Genomic DNA, 19647 nt, shown 5'->3' on the forward strand with positions numbered 1-19647 from the left:
TAAAAAAAAAACTTGGTATTAATAAAGATTTAAACTACACTTAGCTAGTTTTTCAATAAATGGCAATTCTGAAAAAAAACAGTTAGTTGGTATTCTGAAAAATCTATTTTGTAGATAACAGTAACAAACAAGTGATAAATAAGATATTTATTCAAAAACTAATTATGTTTGTTACCCAGGATTTATGGTGTTATAACTACTTTTAACTGTATTGACGATAGTATATCGTGTTTTAAATGTGCTTTATTTAGAAACTTCAGTTGAGTTCAAGAAACAATGATGTTGAAATCATATGGTTTCATAAAAACATGTTACTTAAAGTTTAAAAATAGTTTGTTAGGACTTAAAAAGAATACTTAAAGTGAACTAATGTTTTAGTTCCTTAAGAAAAAAAGCTTGTCAGTTTACAAAACGTTTATTGTGTACCCAGAGTGTAGCTTTTAAAAATAAACTGCTGATGATATATAAATACATACTTCTTGAATAAATTAAAACATTAGTATACAATTTTATACATAAAATGTTTTTAAACAACTAATAAATTTCAATTCCTCAACAAGACTTTAGCATGATATTCAATTTAAGACTTTATTAACGTTTTATTCTATCATATAAACACAATGACGTTACACTTTTTACATATGAAAAAAAAATTATATAAACACTAAAACTATTAAGTATAGTTGAAAACTATTTTAATAAACTTTTAAATCAGCATGTTATTGCACTTTATATCGAACTAGTTTAAATTTAATATCAAAAATTTATCAACAGATTGCTAGTTTGTATCTTCTTTATCATCCATCATTGAATTTTTTGTTAAATATATTTTCTAATTGTTTTAGCCGTTTTGTTTCGCCTTTAGTGTTTACCCTCTTTTTAAATGAAATACGTTCATTTGAAAATTTGTTTAAACTTTTTGAATGAGAAAATTGTTCCTCATTGCTTCTATCAGACTTGTTAAAGTTAAAGTTCATCTGTAAAAATTTAACGAAAAACTATTTTTGGAGTTTAAAATTATTTATTTAAGTTTATACTTACTGATTTTTTTTACTTGTAGTAACAGTTTAACCTTATTATAGTCATTTGACATTATAATTTTAAGTATTTTTTAGTTTTGTACTTTGATCAATAAAGTTGTCAATAGCTATTACACAAACACATTTCAACTTTGATCGAATAAACGTTGTCGAAAATTACATTAAATATATCTTAAAAACATGTTTGATCGTTAAATATCTATGAAAATTGTAACAATTAGTTGAAGATTTTTTAACTTTTTATACATTTGTGGTACATACTATGTTAATTTTTTATTTATAGACAATTAGCGTAATTATAGATTAAGCAATTTTTTAGGTAAAATGTTATAGTGTGTTTTTAAATAATAAAACATTTCAAACCTTTTGTTGATTTACTGTTTCCCTTAACTTTTTCATTCTTGTAACTAAGTTTTCTGAAGGTGGAAAAAACGACGGAATTTTTGATCGACAACTAGTATTTACTGGTATGGTTTCACTTATTTTTTCTATACTTTCTTTTTTGCCACAAAAAATTAAATCTGAAGTTAAAGTTTCATTTTAAAATTAATACATAAAAACTTGCAAAGAAATACTTTTACAAATGAAAACCCTAATTGAATTTTATCTATGTCATTTTAAAACAAAAACAAAATGTTAACATCTACTTTTTTTAGTAGTATTGGCTGTTACCTATATGCTTAAAGTAACTTTTTATAGTTAAAAATTTCGACTTAATTTTAACTAATAGACAATTTTGTCGGAAATTATAAAAATTACTAAAAGAGTATCTACTTCTACTTTTTGAACTAGAGGTAACAATATTTTTATTAATCTTTAATAAAAATAAAAACATTCAAAAGTTGAATTTTTAATTACTCGAAAAATAAAAACTTTAATTTAAACTTTAAAAAGCAAACTAACAAAAGTTAAAAAGAAAAAAAAGACCATGTTATATTATATCTTGTCTTAAGCAATCGTTCTCAAAATTTTTTAGTCTAACCTTAACTAAATAGTAAACAATTTTACAGAAATATTTTTTTAAATTTAAGGAAAAATTTAAGTTTTTTTCTTTTGTTTAAATTTATGTTTTCTTTTTCAATGTTACAATAATTTACTTTATTAAAAATATTTAAAACATCTAAAAATGTGAGGTCCATTGCTTAGAATAACAAAGGAGAACATACATTTGTAGTGAAAATGTTTACTTGCTAGAAAATTGATTATAAAAAAAACTGGTGCCTTTACTTTTGTGTCCGAAATGTATTACAAAAATAACTATGTCTCAAAAGTAAACTATTTTTTTAAACTTTTTATATAAAAATCTATATAATTTTTTGTATCACTAAATATACCCTTGATACGTTATTTTCTGTGAGTTCAAATCATTCTTTTCTACTTTTTTTTATCATTAAAATCAAAAATTAACGAGTTTAAAGAATTGCTTAATTTGTTTTAAACATGCTTAAACAAAAAACCGTTAACTAAACCTTGAGTGTTATTTCTAGTTTTTTCGACATCACCAGAAGAACTTTTAAAATTAGTTATATTTTCTACAATTATATCTACTTTATTAAAATTTTGAGCTGTTTCTTCATTTTGTGAAGTTTCTAAAATATTTTGACTGTATTGTGTTTGTTCGTCAATTTGTGAAAGTTCTGGATTGAAATTTTTGAAATTTTATTTAAAAACATTTAAAACTATTCCAAACTTAAAAACTAGGTATGTATAATAAATAATTATACAACGTAATAATTTTTATTTTAAATTTTTTTTTTCATTTAGTGCAAAATAGAATAGTATCAATTTTTAAGGCGTTACACACAGAATATTTATAAATACAAAATATTTTTTAATCTAAAAATCTTGTAGTTTTTCATAAGTTATATTTATTAAATTTACAGTCACCTCTCGCGAATCTATGCACTTTGTGTCCTCTGCAAAATGCGTAACTAAACGAGAGGTAGCAAATACACTTACTATTTTCGTCGTTTTCTTATAATGTATTCGACTAAATACAGTAAAAAAACTTTACTTTTTTCTTTTGGTAGTTTTCATTCAAGTTATACATGTATGTCAAAAAATTTTAAAAAACACTATTTATGTGTATACAAAATACTTTTTTCTACTTTGTTCCTTGCCCACTTAAAATTAAATTTGTTCTTTGTTGTATTAGAAAAGTATTTTTATCTTACAACATGCAAGACAAGTTAAATCTAAGGTGGGCAAGGAAAAAAATAGTTAAAATATGAGATTCAATGATAATGAATTGAAATAAAACTTTATCCAATAAATCGAACATTAAACTCTCTTTGAATTTAAGGTATAAAGGAGGGCTAAGACACGTAAAATATTTAATGCAATGTTATAGAGTTCAGTCAGGGAAAATAACTTTACTAAGTCTAAACAATTATAAAGTTGAGTTAGCATACAAATTATATATATAAAATTAAATATATATTAACTCAATACACACAACAAACTTAAAATATTCAAAACTTTTCAAACTATTTTTTTTTCTTTAAGAATTCTAAAATGCGTAAATAAACGAGAGTCCGTAACCAAACGAGTGCGTATATTCGCGAGAGATTACTGTAAATAAAAATTTAATTACTTAAAAAATAAGTTTTTCAGCTTTTAATATTAAACTTGTGTCTTATTTCTAAAAATTAAAGTTAATCGTTTGCTAGTAGAGATCTTACCGAAAAAAGTTCACTGGAATGTTTAATATGATAACAAACTTTTACAGTACTCTTTCTAATTATTATATATGTATAATTTCTAATTATTATGTATAATTAACACACTTCAACGGAGCTTTGTAAAAAAATAGAACTGTAAGAAAAAACAGAAGCTAAAACATCTAACTTTACTTCTACTATAAGTTAAATTTAATCATTTCATTATATTATATCGTTTTATAACAGTCGGATTTAACATCATATATTCTATCTGTTATTAAGTAACAAGTTTAGTAATTTTGCTTATCTTTAGGTAAAGAAACTTATACACCTACTTTAGCTTGTATTCTAATCTTCCAGTATTTATTTTTTACAGAGCTTCGTTAAAGTGTGCTAACTTGTTAACACACAGAAACATATACTAGTTCAATAAAGAAAGAGTACTGTGAAAACTTGTTATATTTCTACTTACTTATATATGTAGTTAAAACTGTTTAGTTAGCATTAACTTAAAAAATATAAACTTAACTAAACCTTTTACATTATTGCTAGTTGTTTGTTCAACACCATCAAAAGAACTTTCAGAAACAGTTATATTTTCCAAGCTTTCACTGCTTTTTAAATTTTTTTGACTATTTTCATTTCTCTGTGTAGTTTCCGAACTACTTTCATTAAAATGTTCTTCTTCAACTTTTTCTTTTACAATTTTATGTTTATAACTTTCATCGTTACTTTTAGGTTCTACATTATGTTCAGAAAAACCTTCTTTTTCAGCAGTATTGTATTCTAAATTAGTTTGGTTTACACCTTCTAAAGTACCTGTATTTTCTAAATTATCATCCAAAGCGGTGTTTAAGCTTTTACAACTAGTATTACAGTCTGATTTGTTTTGAGAAATTGTAAGAAAATCATTTTCGTTTACACCCTCTAAATTACTTTTGTTTTCTAAATTATCATTTAAAGCGGTGTTGAAGCTTTTAAAACTAATATTACAGTCTGATTTGTTTTGAGATATTGTACTTATCGTTTGATCATTATCGTCATCAAAAGCTACTTTTTCTTTTGTATCGCAGTTGGTGTTCTCGTCAACAGTTTCGTCTCCACAACTTGAATATTTAGTTTCACTATGTGAAGCGCTCTGTTGTCTATCAGAACTGTCTATTACACAGCAATTTTCTCCTGCAGACCACATACTCGTTTCTTCCATAAGATTTTTATCTACTAGCTGAGACGAGTTAGGAGATGACGTCACAATATTAAACATTTGAGGTAATAACGCATCTTCGTCAGCATCGCTACCAACTTTGTTTTCTTTTTCTAACTTCTCATCAATAGGATTAAAGTCTACTTGAGTTTGCAAAGGACTAAAGTCTACTGTTGGATCTAAAGATACCTTTTTTTCAATATCGGTGTTGTCAACATCTACGTTTAAGTTGTTAATTTTAATGGTAAACATTTTTCTAACTTCTTCTAGCTCCTTTATTTTTTTCTGCAGAACTTTGCTGACATCTGGACACAAGCTATCTTCTCCTCCACAACCATCTAACTCACTTTTTGGAGGAGCGTCAACTCCGGTGACGTAGCAGTTTGCGCGAGAGGGAGTTTCAACTATGGGCAAGGGAGCTAAAGACTTTTCAATTTCAAATTCAGAGTTAAAATTTTCTTGCACATTAATTGAGCTCATGTTGCACGTTGGAGCAACAGAAACTTTCAATTGCCCGTTGCAACAGCCAGTCTTGCGACAAACTACGTTGTACCACCCGCATACCAGCTCGAAGCTCGATGACATTAGCAGCGAAACGTCTACTTCTGCTTCGCCGATGACAGTGCAGTCATCACCGTCTTCGTTGCTTTCGCACGCTGACGTCATCACGCAGAGTTTAAACTTTTCATTGCAACGCGAAGATAGAAGAGTTACGGGCAGTCTTATCTCTTTTGCTTCGTTCCAAACCACTGACTCTTGTTTAGTAGACGGCTTAACACCTACATTTTTAGTTTTCAACTTATTTCCAGCAGCATCGCAGTAACTTACAAAGTAAAAACAATCTACTTCGACTGCAGGAAAGTGCATCATATTTTCCACCATTACTGAAACCGTAAAGGTGTCATGGTGGCATTTTAAGTTTGATTTAATATCTACAACTTCGTCAAAATAAATATCGTGTTCACCGGGAGTGCACGACACATAGCAACGAGCAGAAGTATCACGTACATCTTCAATTTTTCGCCCGTAAAAATTTAAAACTTTCCCTCCGCAACGCTCGTGCTTTTGAAAGCGTGACTGAAGCAACGAGCTCATGTCAACACTGAAGCTGCCTATTTTCACATCATTTTCGATCACTTCCTTTCTCCACAGCTCGACTTTGAGAGGTTCATCTCGCAATCCCGCTACTAAACGGTCAGTTATTTCACAAACGAATAACTTTCGGAATTTGGTACTAGATGAAGTTATTATATTAGAGCAAACCGAGTCGCTGTCAAAAAGCTTGTACTTGACGTATAACTTGTCACGTGACAATAACCTAACTCGAATTGACGTCACGCAAACGCAAAACGTTATAAAGCCAACTTTTGCATTTGACCTGAGCTCGAAAGGAACTACTTTGTTGCTTGAAGTCGTCATCAACAAGTGTTCTAGCTTTGCAGGAATTTTTGCACACCCTAACCAAATCTTACTAATTGTAGCAACTTCATCATCACTTTTAAATTTTAAGCTAAATTTCAATCCTCCAACAACTTGATTGACTAAAACGTCATCGAACGAGTTGTTGTAGCGAGGTGACTCAACAGCATGCCAGCCTTCAATTCCTATCATATAATATCTCATTATAAGTACTATATAGTATAGGATACGAAACATAACAAGAATATAATTGATTGATCAAACACAGACTAGTATATTATTTTAACTGGTAAATACTGATAAAACAATCCATATTTTACTTTAAAAGGAAAACCATTTTTCTAAAAACTAATTCAAATATATTAAACAAGTTAAATTAAATTTATTACATACCATTTTTTTTATACAGTAAATGAAACAAAGGCACTTTGACAGTTCCAAGATTTATATCGCAATCTTCATAACAGCTTCTTGACTCGTTTTCAGTAGGTCTTAAATATTACTTATTTATAACATTAAAAAAAAACTGCACAAAAGTACTAGTTTTTACTAAGATGTATTAGTTTGACTTACTAGAAAAAATTTTCTAAGTTAGAAATAGTTTTTAGAAGTATGGCAGTTTTATAAACTCGAACTAACTTATTCCAAACTTTTATTTCAATAACTTCTTTCAAAAGTTGCTCGTAAAGGCTCACCATGGCGCCATCTCCGTCTTTACGAATAAGTGGACACTCAAACTTAATTACATGATTTATGAAGCAAGGACAAAAAGCTGATGAGCTTACACACGGGGTAGTGAGAAATTTTGCCTACAAATCAAAAAATCGTTTAAATAATTTAAACTATACAGTTATTTATGTATAAAGTATGCGTAAAAAAGCACATTATAAAGTATATAATGTAGTTGTAAACATTATGTAGTTGCAATTAATAAAACAACAATACTTTAGAACTAAAATAAATCTATTATTTAATGATGTAATCTGTTCGAAATTTAACAAGTAATAATTGATAAAAAGACATTAAATTATAAAACTAAAATATTGCTTTGTTTTCAATTCACCCTCAAAGAGTTACTAATAACTTTTATGGTTCTAACTTTACTTTTAATGTATTTTTCTTTGAAGTAAACAATCTTACACAATTACATAAAATTTAATATATATTCATAAAAAATCATAGCGTATACTAGTTGCTGTGACACGGTTATTTAATTATTGTTTCTATATAATTCTTTATAGTTTGTTTTGGTAGTTATATGCGTTAAAAATCTATTCTATCATCTTTTTTAAGTACTATAAAATTTTCATTGAAGTACAAATTTTTAAAAAATAGATTAATAAAACACTAGCAAAACAAATCTTCATTACGATACAGCAGTTGAAAAGTAATTATACAGACAAAAAAGAGGCTAAAATAAATTTACTTAATTATTAATTTGCGAGTTACAAACCCGTATGATGTCAAATATAGCTATAAGAATAAATAAAATATTTCATAAAGTACAAACTAACTACACTGTGATTTCTGGCGTCTCCCGATATTTCACTGAAGTACTTTGGAGGTGAAACGGTTACATAAAAGCTTCCATGTTTACCTGCGAAATCACTCAAAGCAGCTTTAAGTCCACAACAGCCGTCAATGCGCATGTTAATAGTGACAAACTCATCTTGCAGCGGATCACGACTAGCAACAAGTTTTCTTGCACTTTCACCATTGCAGTAGTTTACTTCTAGATTAAGCTTACACGCTTTATTTTGCTGTGGAGCGGCTGGCTCCATCAAAACTTGCAACTGCGTCAAACTGTCCACGTCTACTGCAGTGAGTGCGAAAATTTTTGTTATCGGTAGCTCGCCCTGGCAGACCAGCTGGTCCCTGATGTTGGGGTAGTAAAACCTGCACCACAGCTGGAAGGTGACAGAACCTACTTCAAATCTACTTCCTTGGCTGCACATTTTTCTCAACAACTGATTAACACTGGTCGTAACAAAGTGGTGCGTTTGCTTGAATGTAAAAGTGGGTGAAGGGGCGCATAACACAGATTCAGTGGAAAAATTTTCCATTACAACTGACTCAGTTTTACTGTCTGAAACAAAAAAATAAGAGTTAGTAAAACCTTTTTGTTCTGTAAGAAAAAAATTAGACAAACTACAAAACTTTAACATTTTTTTGGTCTGTTTTTGCTATCAAGACATATATATGTTTTTAATACCAAAAAAAAACTTTAAAAGTACTTTTTTAAATAATAATATCTCAACTGTTTTAATTTCATAACTTATTTATTTCATTACTTTACAATTTTTCGAGTTTATTAGATCAACTTTATTAATATAATTCAATCAAAAAAAGAAAAACATTGACTTTAAAGTTTTTTTTCATATTGTTTTAACAAAATTATAAACAAAAAAGTAATTTTGAAAATTAATTTCAATGATTATGTATATCACTTAGAATTTACCTTAAAAAATATCGTTCCTAATTTACGGGCAATAGTAAAAACAGTAATCAAGTTAAAGATAGTGTAAGACAAAATTATACATTTATTTATAAACTATTTAAATGTCATCCTTTTTTAGTTGAAATTTCACTGTTGAACATTTTATATGAGCAAAAATGTTTATTTAGTAACTTGGTCAAACAATAAACTTTTATTTAATAAGATTATAATACAAATATATTTCAAGTGTAAAACACTTTCACTATTTCGGATATCTTCAGCAATGCTGAGAAATTTTTACCATCATACAATAAGCACTACACTGCTCAGGCACGACAATCAACAGCTATCTACGCGATATTCTGCAATCTGTATTTCCTCGTTATGACTCACTATGCAGACATAGTGAAATCAATCGTTGTATCAGTCTAACCTGTTTTTTTCAAACTCACCGAAAAAAACGCCCACATTTTGTGTTAAAAAATAAAAATTGCCCGTTGGGAAAAATGTATTTTTAGCAAAACTTTAAAATGTAACATTAAGTTCTACATTCATTCTATTTTATAATTTTTATTCCTAGTTACATATTTTTAACATTATATAATAGTTTTCATAGTACTTTTCTTTATTAAACTACTATATATTTCTTTATGTACAGTCTAGGATATAGACGCAACTAAATCGTTGAGTTTTGAACTATTTAGTTACGTCTATTTCGTAGACTATAGCTACAAACGCGCGCTTCAGTACTAATATACTAGTACACGTTTGTGTGGACAAGGGTTTTTGATAGTGAGTAATATCGCTCCTTTAGGGAATATATCTTGGCTATCAGAATGCAATGATTATTGACTAATCAAAAAAATATGGGTAATCAAACAGTACAGGGCGATATTTTATATAAGGAGGCAATTACTTTTTCAAATGCATGCCAAGGAGGTACAATGAAAATTTGTTTTAAAAACCATGGTTAAGACTGATACGTCAATTTATAGTGACTATTTCTGCCTAATGAGGACGAAACCTGGTTACAGGATATCGCGTGGATTGTCCTTGATAATCGTGCGGTTTATCATTAAAGTTATAACTTGTTAAGTTTTTCAACTTACTTTGTTCAAATTTTTTTTTACCACAGTACACAACAGTGTTAACACTTAGTATATTTTGAAACAAAAAAAAGCTGAACTAAAATTTAATTTCAATCAAAAAAACTATGCAAAAAAAGTTTAGTAAATGAAATAAAAAATTCTTGAATAGGTACAATAAATTTTACTATAAGGAAAAAATTATTAGAAAAAACTAAAAATATATTTTATGTGAATTCACTAGTTTTAATTTTAATTTCGTAACAACTGCTAATAATATTAATAATAAATGAAACTTACTACAATTGTTCTTTTGAACAGGAAACTTGTACTGAATAAAACATTCAGCTTCTCCATAAATCTAATAATTTAAATGTTATCAATAAAAACTAAATACTTTAACTACATTTAAGAAAGCTTTAGAACAAAAAATCAGTTTCTTAGCACCTAAAAAGTTATAAATAAACCACTAAAAAAGAAATATAACTTAAAAATCATTAAATGTTTTTTTACGAAAAAGTTACTACAAAACAACAAAACATTATTAGAAGCTTTTTTTTTAAACTAAATATCAATCAAACTTTCACAAACCTGCTTGTCATGTGGCTGAAAACTAGTCAAATTTTTCACGCGGATTTCAATGCAATGATCTTCTAATGAACCTTTACAAGCATTTATAGTGAAATCAGTAGCTTGTTTTGTATCATTTTCACCATCAAGAAGGTTATTTGATAGCTTCGATTTTCGAAGTTTTTCTATCTGTAGTGGTTAGCATTAACTTTTATAGTTGTTTTTTAGCTATATTTAATTTTTTGGTCAAGTAAAGTTATTAAAAGATTGATTTAAAGTTTAAAAACTACTTTTGTTTTTTACAGAAAGCTTATTTTTACATAGTGTTTTTTGAAACGTTTTAATTTACCTAACTTTGACCAAAATAATTAAAAAATATAAAACTGATTATTGTATTACTGGTACTTAGAGATAAAAGTTAAAGCTAATAGAATTAATTCTATAAAACATAGATTATATAAAGAATGCTAATGTGTTTAAAGAGAAGATTTACTAATGTTATTAAAAAAATAGTCTGAGTTTTATTTAATAAAATTAGACTGTCGTAGGCCAATTTTGAAAAGTAACTAGCCTAAAATAGACCAACTAATGTGATTAGTCTTGGTAAGTATATGTTTCACTGGTATTGACACTTAAAACACTAGTAACACAAAAAACTGCTATTATAAACAACGAACTTCTTCGCTGTAGGAAAATTGTTGTGTGAAGCTTGTTGTGTATTGCAGATTTTTAGGAAAAACGCCTTGCTAGACAACGCTTAACAATTTGAGAAAAGAGTTATATGTTTTTGGCATGGTAATTCTAAAACATAGGGAACATGGTGTAGTATTTTTTCAAGAATATACATTTACATTCTGTAGAAGTCTGATTTTATGGTAAGGAAAGTATTAACGCTCTTCATTTATAAGAAACAAAACAAAGAAACAACAACTTTGCGCATACGCTATATTCCGATACAAAAGTACAACACTTTTTATGTAAATTTATGTCTTATAGTGAGTATACCTAAACATGACCAGTTTGTAATTTTGAGTGACTTCAATGCAGGGGTAGAATCTGATCATGACGTTTTGACTACCTGTCTAGAAAAATTAAGCTTTGGTTAATGAATTTAAATAACCAATATCTTTTCAAGTTTTGTGATGCGTAAAATCTCTGTGTCACAAAATCATTTTTCAAATCGCAGCTTGGAGTGTCTTAAAAAAATGACACCGGATAGGCGTTATTCTAGCAATACTTCATCATATAAATGATAATCTTTTAACTAGGTCTTATCACTTTACCACAAGGCATGTATGATACTAAGATCATAACTTTATATAAATAAAAAAGTTCTTAGTCGTATTGCAACAACTACAATGGAATTTGCTATCTTGAAATTGGTGGTAAAGCTTTTTTGCACATGTAGTTCTTCCTCGCCTGCAGAAGCTGGCTAAAAAAGTATATCAACAGTGGATTTAATTATGAAAATTTTGAATATTCTACTGTTATAATACTCTCAATATTATAGCTACAAGAGAATTGCAATTATCAAAACGTACCACTGATATCACTTTTATTAACCAATCGAAGTTTTCTATCTAGTAAGAAGGGAAGGACAGTTTGCAACATTTCTGAAAATTGAATGTCTTCTAAGTCTATTCAATATTGTTAAGTTCTTTCACGCAAACTAAAGGACATTTATCCAATATGATGTTAGCGTTTCTAATCCATTTGAAATCAAATGCATAGTAAAGCTGCGTGCTTGATTTAAATTTTTTTAGAACTTTTTTCTTTGATATTAAAGTGCGCTTTTAATTCGTCGATTGTGGAGTTTAACAAGAAACGATGGTCGCCTTTTTAATCTTGCAAAGATAAAAATATTGTATAAACAAAATTTAGCTCGTAACTTAAGCAGAGATATCAAGGTCTAAAGCGGAAAGTATTTGAAAATAACTTGGCAAACATAATTGACACGGCCGTTATCACGGTTGCAGTCTTTAAGGCAAAATATCTAGCCTGAATAAATAAAAACTTTCCTGAGTTTATGAGAAAGTTTCAAATATAATTTGTATATGACAAAAACTGATAAAAATACTGTAATTCAAGTTTAAATACCTATAAATACTAAAACTATAAAAAAGGACTTAAAAAGCTTAATAAAAAAAGACTTCCAGTTAAAAAAAAAACTAGCCTGAGATATAAGAATAATATTTAAACTAGCTTGAGTTTTGGATAGTAGCCGGAGTTTAAAAAAAAAATTAAATTAGCCTGGGTTATCATGAATATAGGGAAACTCGGCATAACGCTTAAGAAAAAAAGCAACGGAAAAACTTCGATTTTTCTGCTTTTGTGAGTGGAATACGAAGACAATTATTTATATTGCTGCAGAGAGACGGGCGACTATAAAGTGGGATGACTTCAAAGTTTTACATAATATAAAATACTAACTAAACAACACAAATTACAGCTCGGCGGTCTACTAAATGAAAGTTTTTAGGTTTTGGTCTAAAGGGCAAATCCAATTTAGCATGAAGTCAAAGAGACCATTTGGCGAAGAGTACCATCATTTAAGTACTAATTAGGATCATACTAGATAAGACTGCTACTGACAAACTGCCATAATGGAAGAACGAAAAAAGACAAAACTAAAAAAAAGCTCAAAGTTTTTTAGACTGTTTCTGACTCACATCGTTCTCTGTAACTATGATCCAGCAATAATTACAGCAATAATTGAATAAGCGCAAATATAATAAAAATACAATTTTAAAAAAATTACTATCTCACAATTATTTATTTAAAAACATACTTAGCTAAAAGTTTTTTTTACATTTATATTTTTCCAACAATGACAAGATTAACTTAATTACTTTTTTGGTAAGCTTTAAAGTGTTTTTTTTTTAACTTAACCTGATATTTAGTTCCGAAGGCAAGTAAAACGTTTAATTTTCCTCTGCATATACCAGTAAACAGGTCTATGATATTTTCGTATCCATCACACGAAACCAGTGGAAGTTCTTGTGACAAAGAAGACCTAAAAAAATTCAATGTTGTTAGTGTCAGTTTTAAACTCTTTCCAACTTCTTCTTCATAAAAATCACTAACAAATGACTATATTTCTACAGCTATGTGGAGTTTTGTATAATTTAAAAATAATTTGGAACTTAAAATTATAAAAACTTGCATTTTTATAAAATTTATTTAAAACATTATGTTTTCAACTTCTCTTAAACTCTTTTCAAAAGTTTAATCTAAAGTTAAACTGTAGTTTAGAGTGATTTCAAGTGAAATTAGTTTTATTTAATTACTTATAGCGTAGTTTTATGAAGTTCTAATGAACAGGTTATTTGAAAAATTTAGTTAACAAATTGTCAGTAACGATGCCTTCCCATTTTATGATATTGTGTGTTTATATCGTTTATTATTCGGTTAGTCTCAACTCTAAGCTAAAAAACTTTTCTCAAGCACTACTCTTTGGAACTTATAAGTTATTTTCAATGTTTGAGTTCTGACACAGTAAGCAATACAATTGATCGAAAATAGTACTACGCTTGTTCTTTATGATCAGTTATTCTTTCTAAATACTTAAGGAGATGTCTCTTCTATGTCTCAATGCCCTAGTCTACAGATCAGGTATACTTGTTGATAACGTTTGCGTCAAATACTTTTGAACACTACTATACTATAATGATAAGCGTAGTAGATAATTATAAGTATTATAGTGTAAAATTGCTTGGATATATTTTCGGGTATTTTGCAGAACAGCTGATCATAAATTTCAAGACAAGCGTAGTACTGTTTTTGAGTTGTATTCAATGTTTTTAGTCATATCCATTTTAACAACCTATTTAACAATCTCTATTTAAAATAAACCAAAATAGAACGTGGAAATTAGTTCGAATGAAGAATACATGTTTATTCATTTTTATTTTTTATACAATTTTTTTTTAATTGAAATAGTAAATTTTTTTAATTGAACTATGCAAGTTTTTTAAAAGTTTAGAATAGAGTTAAACAATGGAAGAAAATATAGATTTGCAAAAACGTTTTAACTTCGAATTTACTATTAAAAATAATCTTGTTTAAGCTTATATCTAAACATTTAAAAAATATTTTCCACTGGTATATCAATACTAATAAGTTGACTTAAATCACATGAAAGACTTTCAAACATAATCAAAAGTTAATTTAAGTTAAAATAAAACAGCCGTACCCATACTATAATTAGAACTACAGCCATAGTTTTTGAACACGATTTTACAAAAAAGGTCATATATCGTTAAATATATTACTGATTACATACAAGAAAAAAAAACAGTATTGTATTCAGTATATAAGTGAACAGATATTGGTTTACATTTTACTACCTTGCTACATCTTGATTGTTTAACGACGCATAGAAGAAGTTAAGAGGAACTTTGACAATTCCAATTAACTTTTCTTGGGTTGAGTCAGTAACAAATTTCGTCCAAACTTCAATTATAACGTAATTATTTACCATTCTTCTAAACAACGCAGCGTCTATTTGAACTGGCACGTACTAAAGAATGAATTCAAAGCATTAAAATTATTGTATGTAACACCATGTTTTAAAGGCAAAAACCATAGTTTTAAGATAAAACGTTGCAAAAGATTTACTAATCTGAGTACTTGACGTGTAGCTTTAAAAGTTCATTTACATAAAAATTATCTAAAATTACTGTAATATAAAATGGCTTTTTACAACTATTTAAAAAAAATTATTTAGTATAAACAGTATAAGGAAATAAAACTAAAGTTTAAAAACAATCTCGTCCAGGAATCAACTCTAAAAATGTGCACTATTTGTAGTTAGTTTTAGTTTTTAGTTATCAAAGTTTTGTCTGATTTTCTTCATAAATTTATACAAAAAAAAACGTTTATACAAGATTCCAAAGCTTTTTTATAAGATCCCCTTTGAGGAAATAAGATTAAGATTTCTCAATAAACTACCTAATATTTTTTTTCCTTACCAACTCCTTAATATCTAGTGTAAGTTGAAAATGATGGCCTTATTAATTATAGTATTACGTACTTATCTTTTTTGGAATTGAAGAAGTATGTTTTTTGACCAAATTAATTTTTTTACTATATAAAGGGTTTCAAAACTAAATAAGTAGTAACTTTGATTACTAAATATTTATATATGTGTATAAAGTTTTACTTATAACAATATATTTCTTTAAACTAAAAAAAAACACTTTAATTTCTAGTATAAATATAAACCTGATGAAAGTTGTAAACAGGATTCGATGTACTCCAGATTACTGAGGAGTTTTCACTTTGATTAGAAGCAAAAAACTTAGTTATTATAAATGAGTTTGGATGGTCTAACTGTTTTTCTGATTGTATTCCTGTTAAAATTAGCCTATAGATTAAATAGTAACTAATTAACAGCTACAAACTTTTGCAACTTTTATACAAAAAGTGTTTTTAATGTTCAAGTTTGAAGTTTTTTTTTTTAATTAGACAATTTAAAGTTTTATTTTTTTCAAAGAACAACTTTAAAAATATTAACCTGGTATGTCTTTAGCGTTTTTAATGTTTAAATAGAAGTACATAATGTTACAAGTTGGGTTGGATTGGTATGTATCTACTTTCTTCTGTTGTGTATCGAATGACTGCAGCTTTATTTCCTTAGGCTTGTTACTAAACCTTTAAGATGTACTGCTTAATTTTTTAGAAAGGTTTTTGTGTTTTTAATAAGTTTTTATTGTATTCAAATGTTTAACTTTACTGCGGTTTAGAAAAATTGTAATACACCTGTACATTTCGTTATTTAAAAATACATTTTAATAATTCACATATTACACATAATAATGGTTGCCACTGATCAAGCTGAGAAAAATTTCCTGACTTTTCCTGACTTTTTACCAAAATTTTCCTGACTTTTCTAAATCAAACTCTTAAATTAAACTTATTCTAAAATACATAATCAAACACTTTAAACTATATAAAGCTTTCAATCTAATTTTAATACAGGTTAAAAACAAGTTTTTTGCTGAATTCTATCATCAAACTTCCAGTACATCACTTAAACCATCTGTGTATGATTGATTTTTGTAATAAACAGCTCTATCAACAAATACTTGTATTATTACCTTATAAACACAGCTTGTCTAAAAAAGACACAATTTTTTAGCATTTCCTAGCATAAATATATCTAGATAAACAAACGACATATAAGGAACTTTTACAATAAAAACCTTAAACTAATAACAAACTTATACAACTAAAATCTTAAAACAATAACAAATTTTTACAGTTGAAACCTTTTAAAACAATAAAGAATACAATTTTTTAGAATTTCCTAGCATAAATGTATCTAAATGAACGAAACGACATATAAGGGACTTTTACAATTAAAACTTAAACCAATAAGGAACTTTCACAACTCAAACCTTAAAACAATCACGAACTTTTACAGTTAAAACAATAAAGAACTTAATCAAATACTGTTTTTTTAATGTATGTACTAAAATTTATTTTCTCCGTTTTTTTATTAGCACTTATACCTCTTCATCTAATGAAAATATGGTTTCTTTCATCTGGTCTGCATTCCGCTTTAAGATCTTTTGTTCCTCAACTAGGTCTTTTTTCCTCAAATTTGAAAGCAAATTGGTTGCTGCACAACCAAGATCAAGGGCAAGTTTCAGGGAAGCTTGATCATTCAATTCAATCTTGAATAACTTGGGAAGGCTGAAGTTCGAAACTACCTTGTCTTTCATAAAGATACACAGCAATTTAATTACCAAGCACGAAATGTCCTCATGCATAAAGGCAACAATAGGCTGGGTACTCTGGTATAGTGTTAATTTATACCAGATGAAGGCATGCGAAATAAAATTAAATACTTTTGTAAATTTCTAGGAAAATTTTGGAATTTTTTTCTTACTCTAAAGGACTTTTAATTAATTTTTACCATTTAAAGGCTTTGGAAAACAAGGAATTTTGTAAATTTTAACTGACAAAATCTGACTTTTTTTTAAATTTTATCAAATTTCCTGACTTTTCCTGACTTTTGTCATTTTTTTAAATGTTTCCTGACTTTTCCTGACTTCCTGACCGAGTGGCAACCCTGCATAATTTAAGTGTCAACACGACTTACATGTCCAACCCATTTTCTTTAACATTCATGTTAAAAATTTTAGAATTTTCAGCTTTATTCTTATTGTTTTTGGAATATTCAGGAAAGCTCACTGTTTTGTCTATAGCTTCCAATTTATCACTCAGTATATTTGAATATTCTCCAATGACTAATTCTATTGATAACTGTGATAATAAATTGCACTTTGTTTAAAAATCAAGAAATATTTCTAACTTACTACTAATGTCAATTAATTCGTTTTAACTTTAAATGCTAAGTTTTAGTTTTTTTTTTTTTACTTTTAAACGTAATAAAAATTAAGTTAGTTCTAATATTTTTCTAATTAAACTTTACAGAACTATGTTCAACTTAAAACATAAATAAAGTGTTCAAAAAATACTAAAATTTCTAACTTGGGCAAATTATGTTTACTTGAGACATTTAAACTTTACTTTATTAATGCTTTTGAAAGGAAATATATACTTTAACTTAAAATACATGAAATGTTTTCAATACATTGTTTTCAATACAAAGTTAATTGTATTTAGTCCAGAATGGTTACTTCAATTAGTCAAGCTTTTGAAACTCTTTCATTTTTTGTTTATAACTTCTTTATTCTTTACAAAAATCAGTAGTTAGGTCATTGACTTTAAAATGAATTTATACTTTAAAAAACTGATAGTAGGTTAATAATAATCTGTTACAAATTAATTTTAAAACATATATCATTTTCAAAAAAACTAAAATTTAAATCGGGTCTCAATTAAACACAATAAAAACAGACATAATATTTAATATTAAGATTTTTCTTAATAACAAAAAGCTTTATACTGTTTTTCATCAATATTTAATCTTATTAAACTCTGTAATCAAAGTTTTAAGAGACAATAAAACAACACATTTGATTGTGAATAATATCAATCTGTATAGTAACAAAAGATGTCTAGAAATAACTTAATTAAAAACTTAAAACTACAATTTGGAGATTATGGCTATAATATAATATGATCTAAAAAATTAAAACATTTCGTTAACTCACTTCCAGAGAGCTTGAATCAATAAATTTTTGATTTTCCACGTTGTATAACTTCAAACAACTCCTTAAACAATTGCTAGATGATTTTATCACATCATACAAGCTGACTTTAACCATACCTATTTCGTAAGCAGACTTCTGTTTGCAAAGTCATAATCTTTATGTTCTGACTCTAATTTTTTGTAAATATAGAATTTTATTATAATTTATTGTTTATAAAACGATGAAAAAGCGCTCAAAAAGTTTGGTCTAAGGACCTGTTGTACAAAGGAACCTTTCGGTTATCGAGTTGTACACCACTTAAGACTTCGCTTAATTTCTTCTTACCAATATAGAAACTAGAAATTAATAAAAATGTTAAGTATACAAAAATAATCTATCAATTAAAGTTTAGTCTTTTTTTAAGTTTTGAATACATATAATGTTTACATGTTTAAAAAAGTAAAACTTCTTGAAAGTATTAAAAACATATAAAAGACATAAAATATTTAATTAGACTGCACAATTAAATAAAAACTTCATACCCTACCAACAGAAGTTTGTCCTTTAAAAATTACGAAAGCAACACTGGTTGTACACCAAGTTTTAATTAAATCTTCATGAAACTCCACAGGAAAAATTGTCTCTGCTTCAAATTCTATATTTGTATTGTCTGTAAATTAATTAAATTAAATTTACAGTTCTTTATAAGTACAATTCTAGTCTATATTTCTAAAAAAGTAAACTAAAGAGTTAAAAATACCAAAAAAATATGTTAAATAAATATTATATAAAAAGTATTAAATTTTTTTAGAAAATTCAATTTAATAACAATTTGCACAGTACTCGCTTTATTTAACTGATGCACGTGTTTAAAAACTAACATAGTTTTACGGAGTTATAAGAAAAAAGGACTACGAAAAAGAACAGAAGACAAAGAAGATGAACATGTGTGTTAACTAAGTATATTCCATAGCTTTAGTAGGTTAATAACTAATAGTAATGCATATACAAATATATATTAATAAATTACATTTTTGATCTACTAACACTACTTAATAAGCATTAACAAATGAATCCAAACTATAGTGCTATGAAAGATTGCATGGTGTTGACTTAACCTAAAAACAACC

At 27.3% G+C, this 19647-nt stretch overlaps 1 protein-coding gene across 2 annotated transcripts in view; it reads right to left on the bottom strand.

Moving 5' to 3' along the window:
• Positions 1-718: 718 nt before the first annotated feature.
• LOC145842010 (C2 domain-containing protein 3-like) overlaps positions 719-19647 on the bottom strand; it is a 30195-nt gene continuing 11266 nt past the window's right edge. For both annotated transcript variants that reach the window (XM_082949355.1, XM_082949354.1), the window contains exons 15-30: positions 19060-19187; positions 18539-18673; positions 17521-17684; positions 15931-16067; positions 15639-15766; positions 14762-14934; positions 13305-13428; positions 10437-10604; positions 10146-10206; positions 7838-8409; positions 6963-7132; positions 6717-6814; positions 4235-6508; positions 2510-2677; positions 1404-1561; positions 719-977 (exon numbers count right to left, since the gene is read on the bottom strand). In XM_082949355.1, the coding sequence (XP_082805481.1) occupies positions 798-977; positions 1404-1561; positions 2510-2677; positions 4235-6508; positions 6717-6814; positions 6963-7132; positions 7838-8409; positions 10146-10206; positions 10437-10604; positions 13305-13428; positions 14762-14934; positions 15639-15766; positions 15931-16067; positions 17521-17684; positions 18539-18673; positions 19060-19187 (4838 nt within the window). In that variant the 3' untranslated portion in view covers positions 719-797. The remainder of the gene's footprint in view (positions 978-1403; positions 1562-2509; positions 2678-4234; positions 6509-6716; positions 6815-6962; positions 7133-7837; positions 8410-10145; positions 10207-10436; positions 10605-13304; positions 13429-14761; positions 14935-15638; positions 15767-15930; positions 16068-17520; positions 17685-18538; positions 18674-19059; positions 19188-19647) is intronic.

This window comes from Thalia democratica, chromosome 8, assembly GCF_965202585.1.
Source record: "Thalia democratica chromosome 8, ktThaDemo2.hap1.1, whole genome shotgun sequence".
In the NCBI taxonomy this organism is placed as follows: Eukaryota; Metazoa; Chordata; class Thaliacea; order Salpida; family Salpidae; genus Thalia; species Thalia democratica.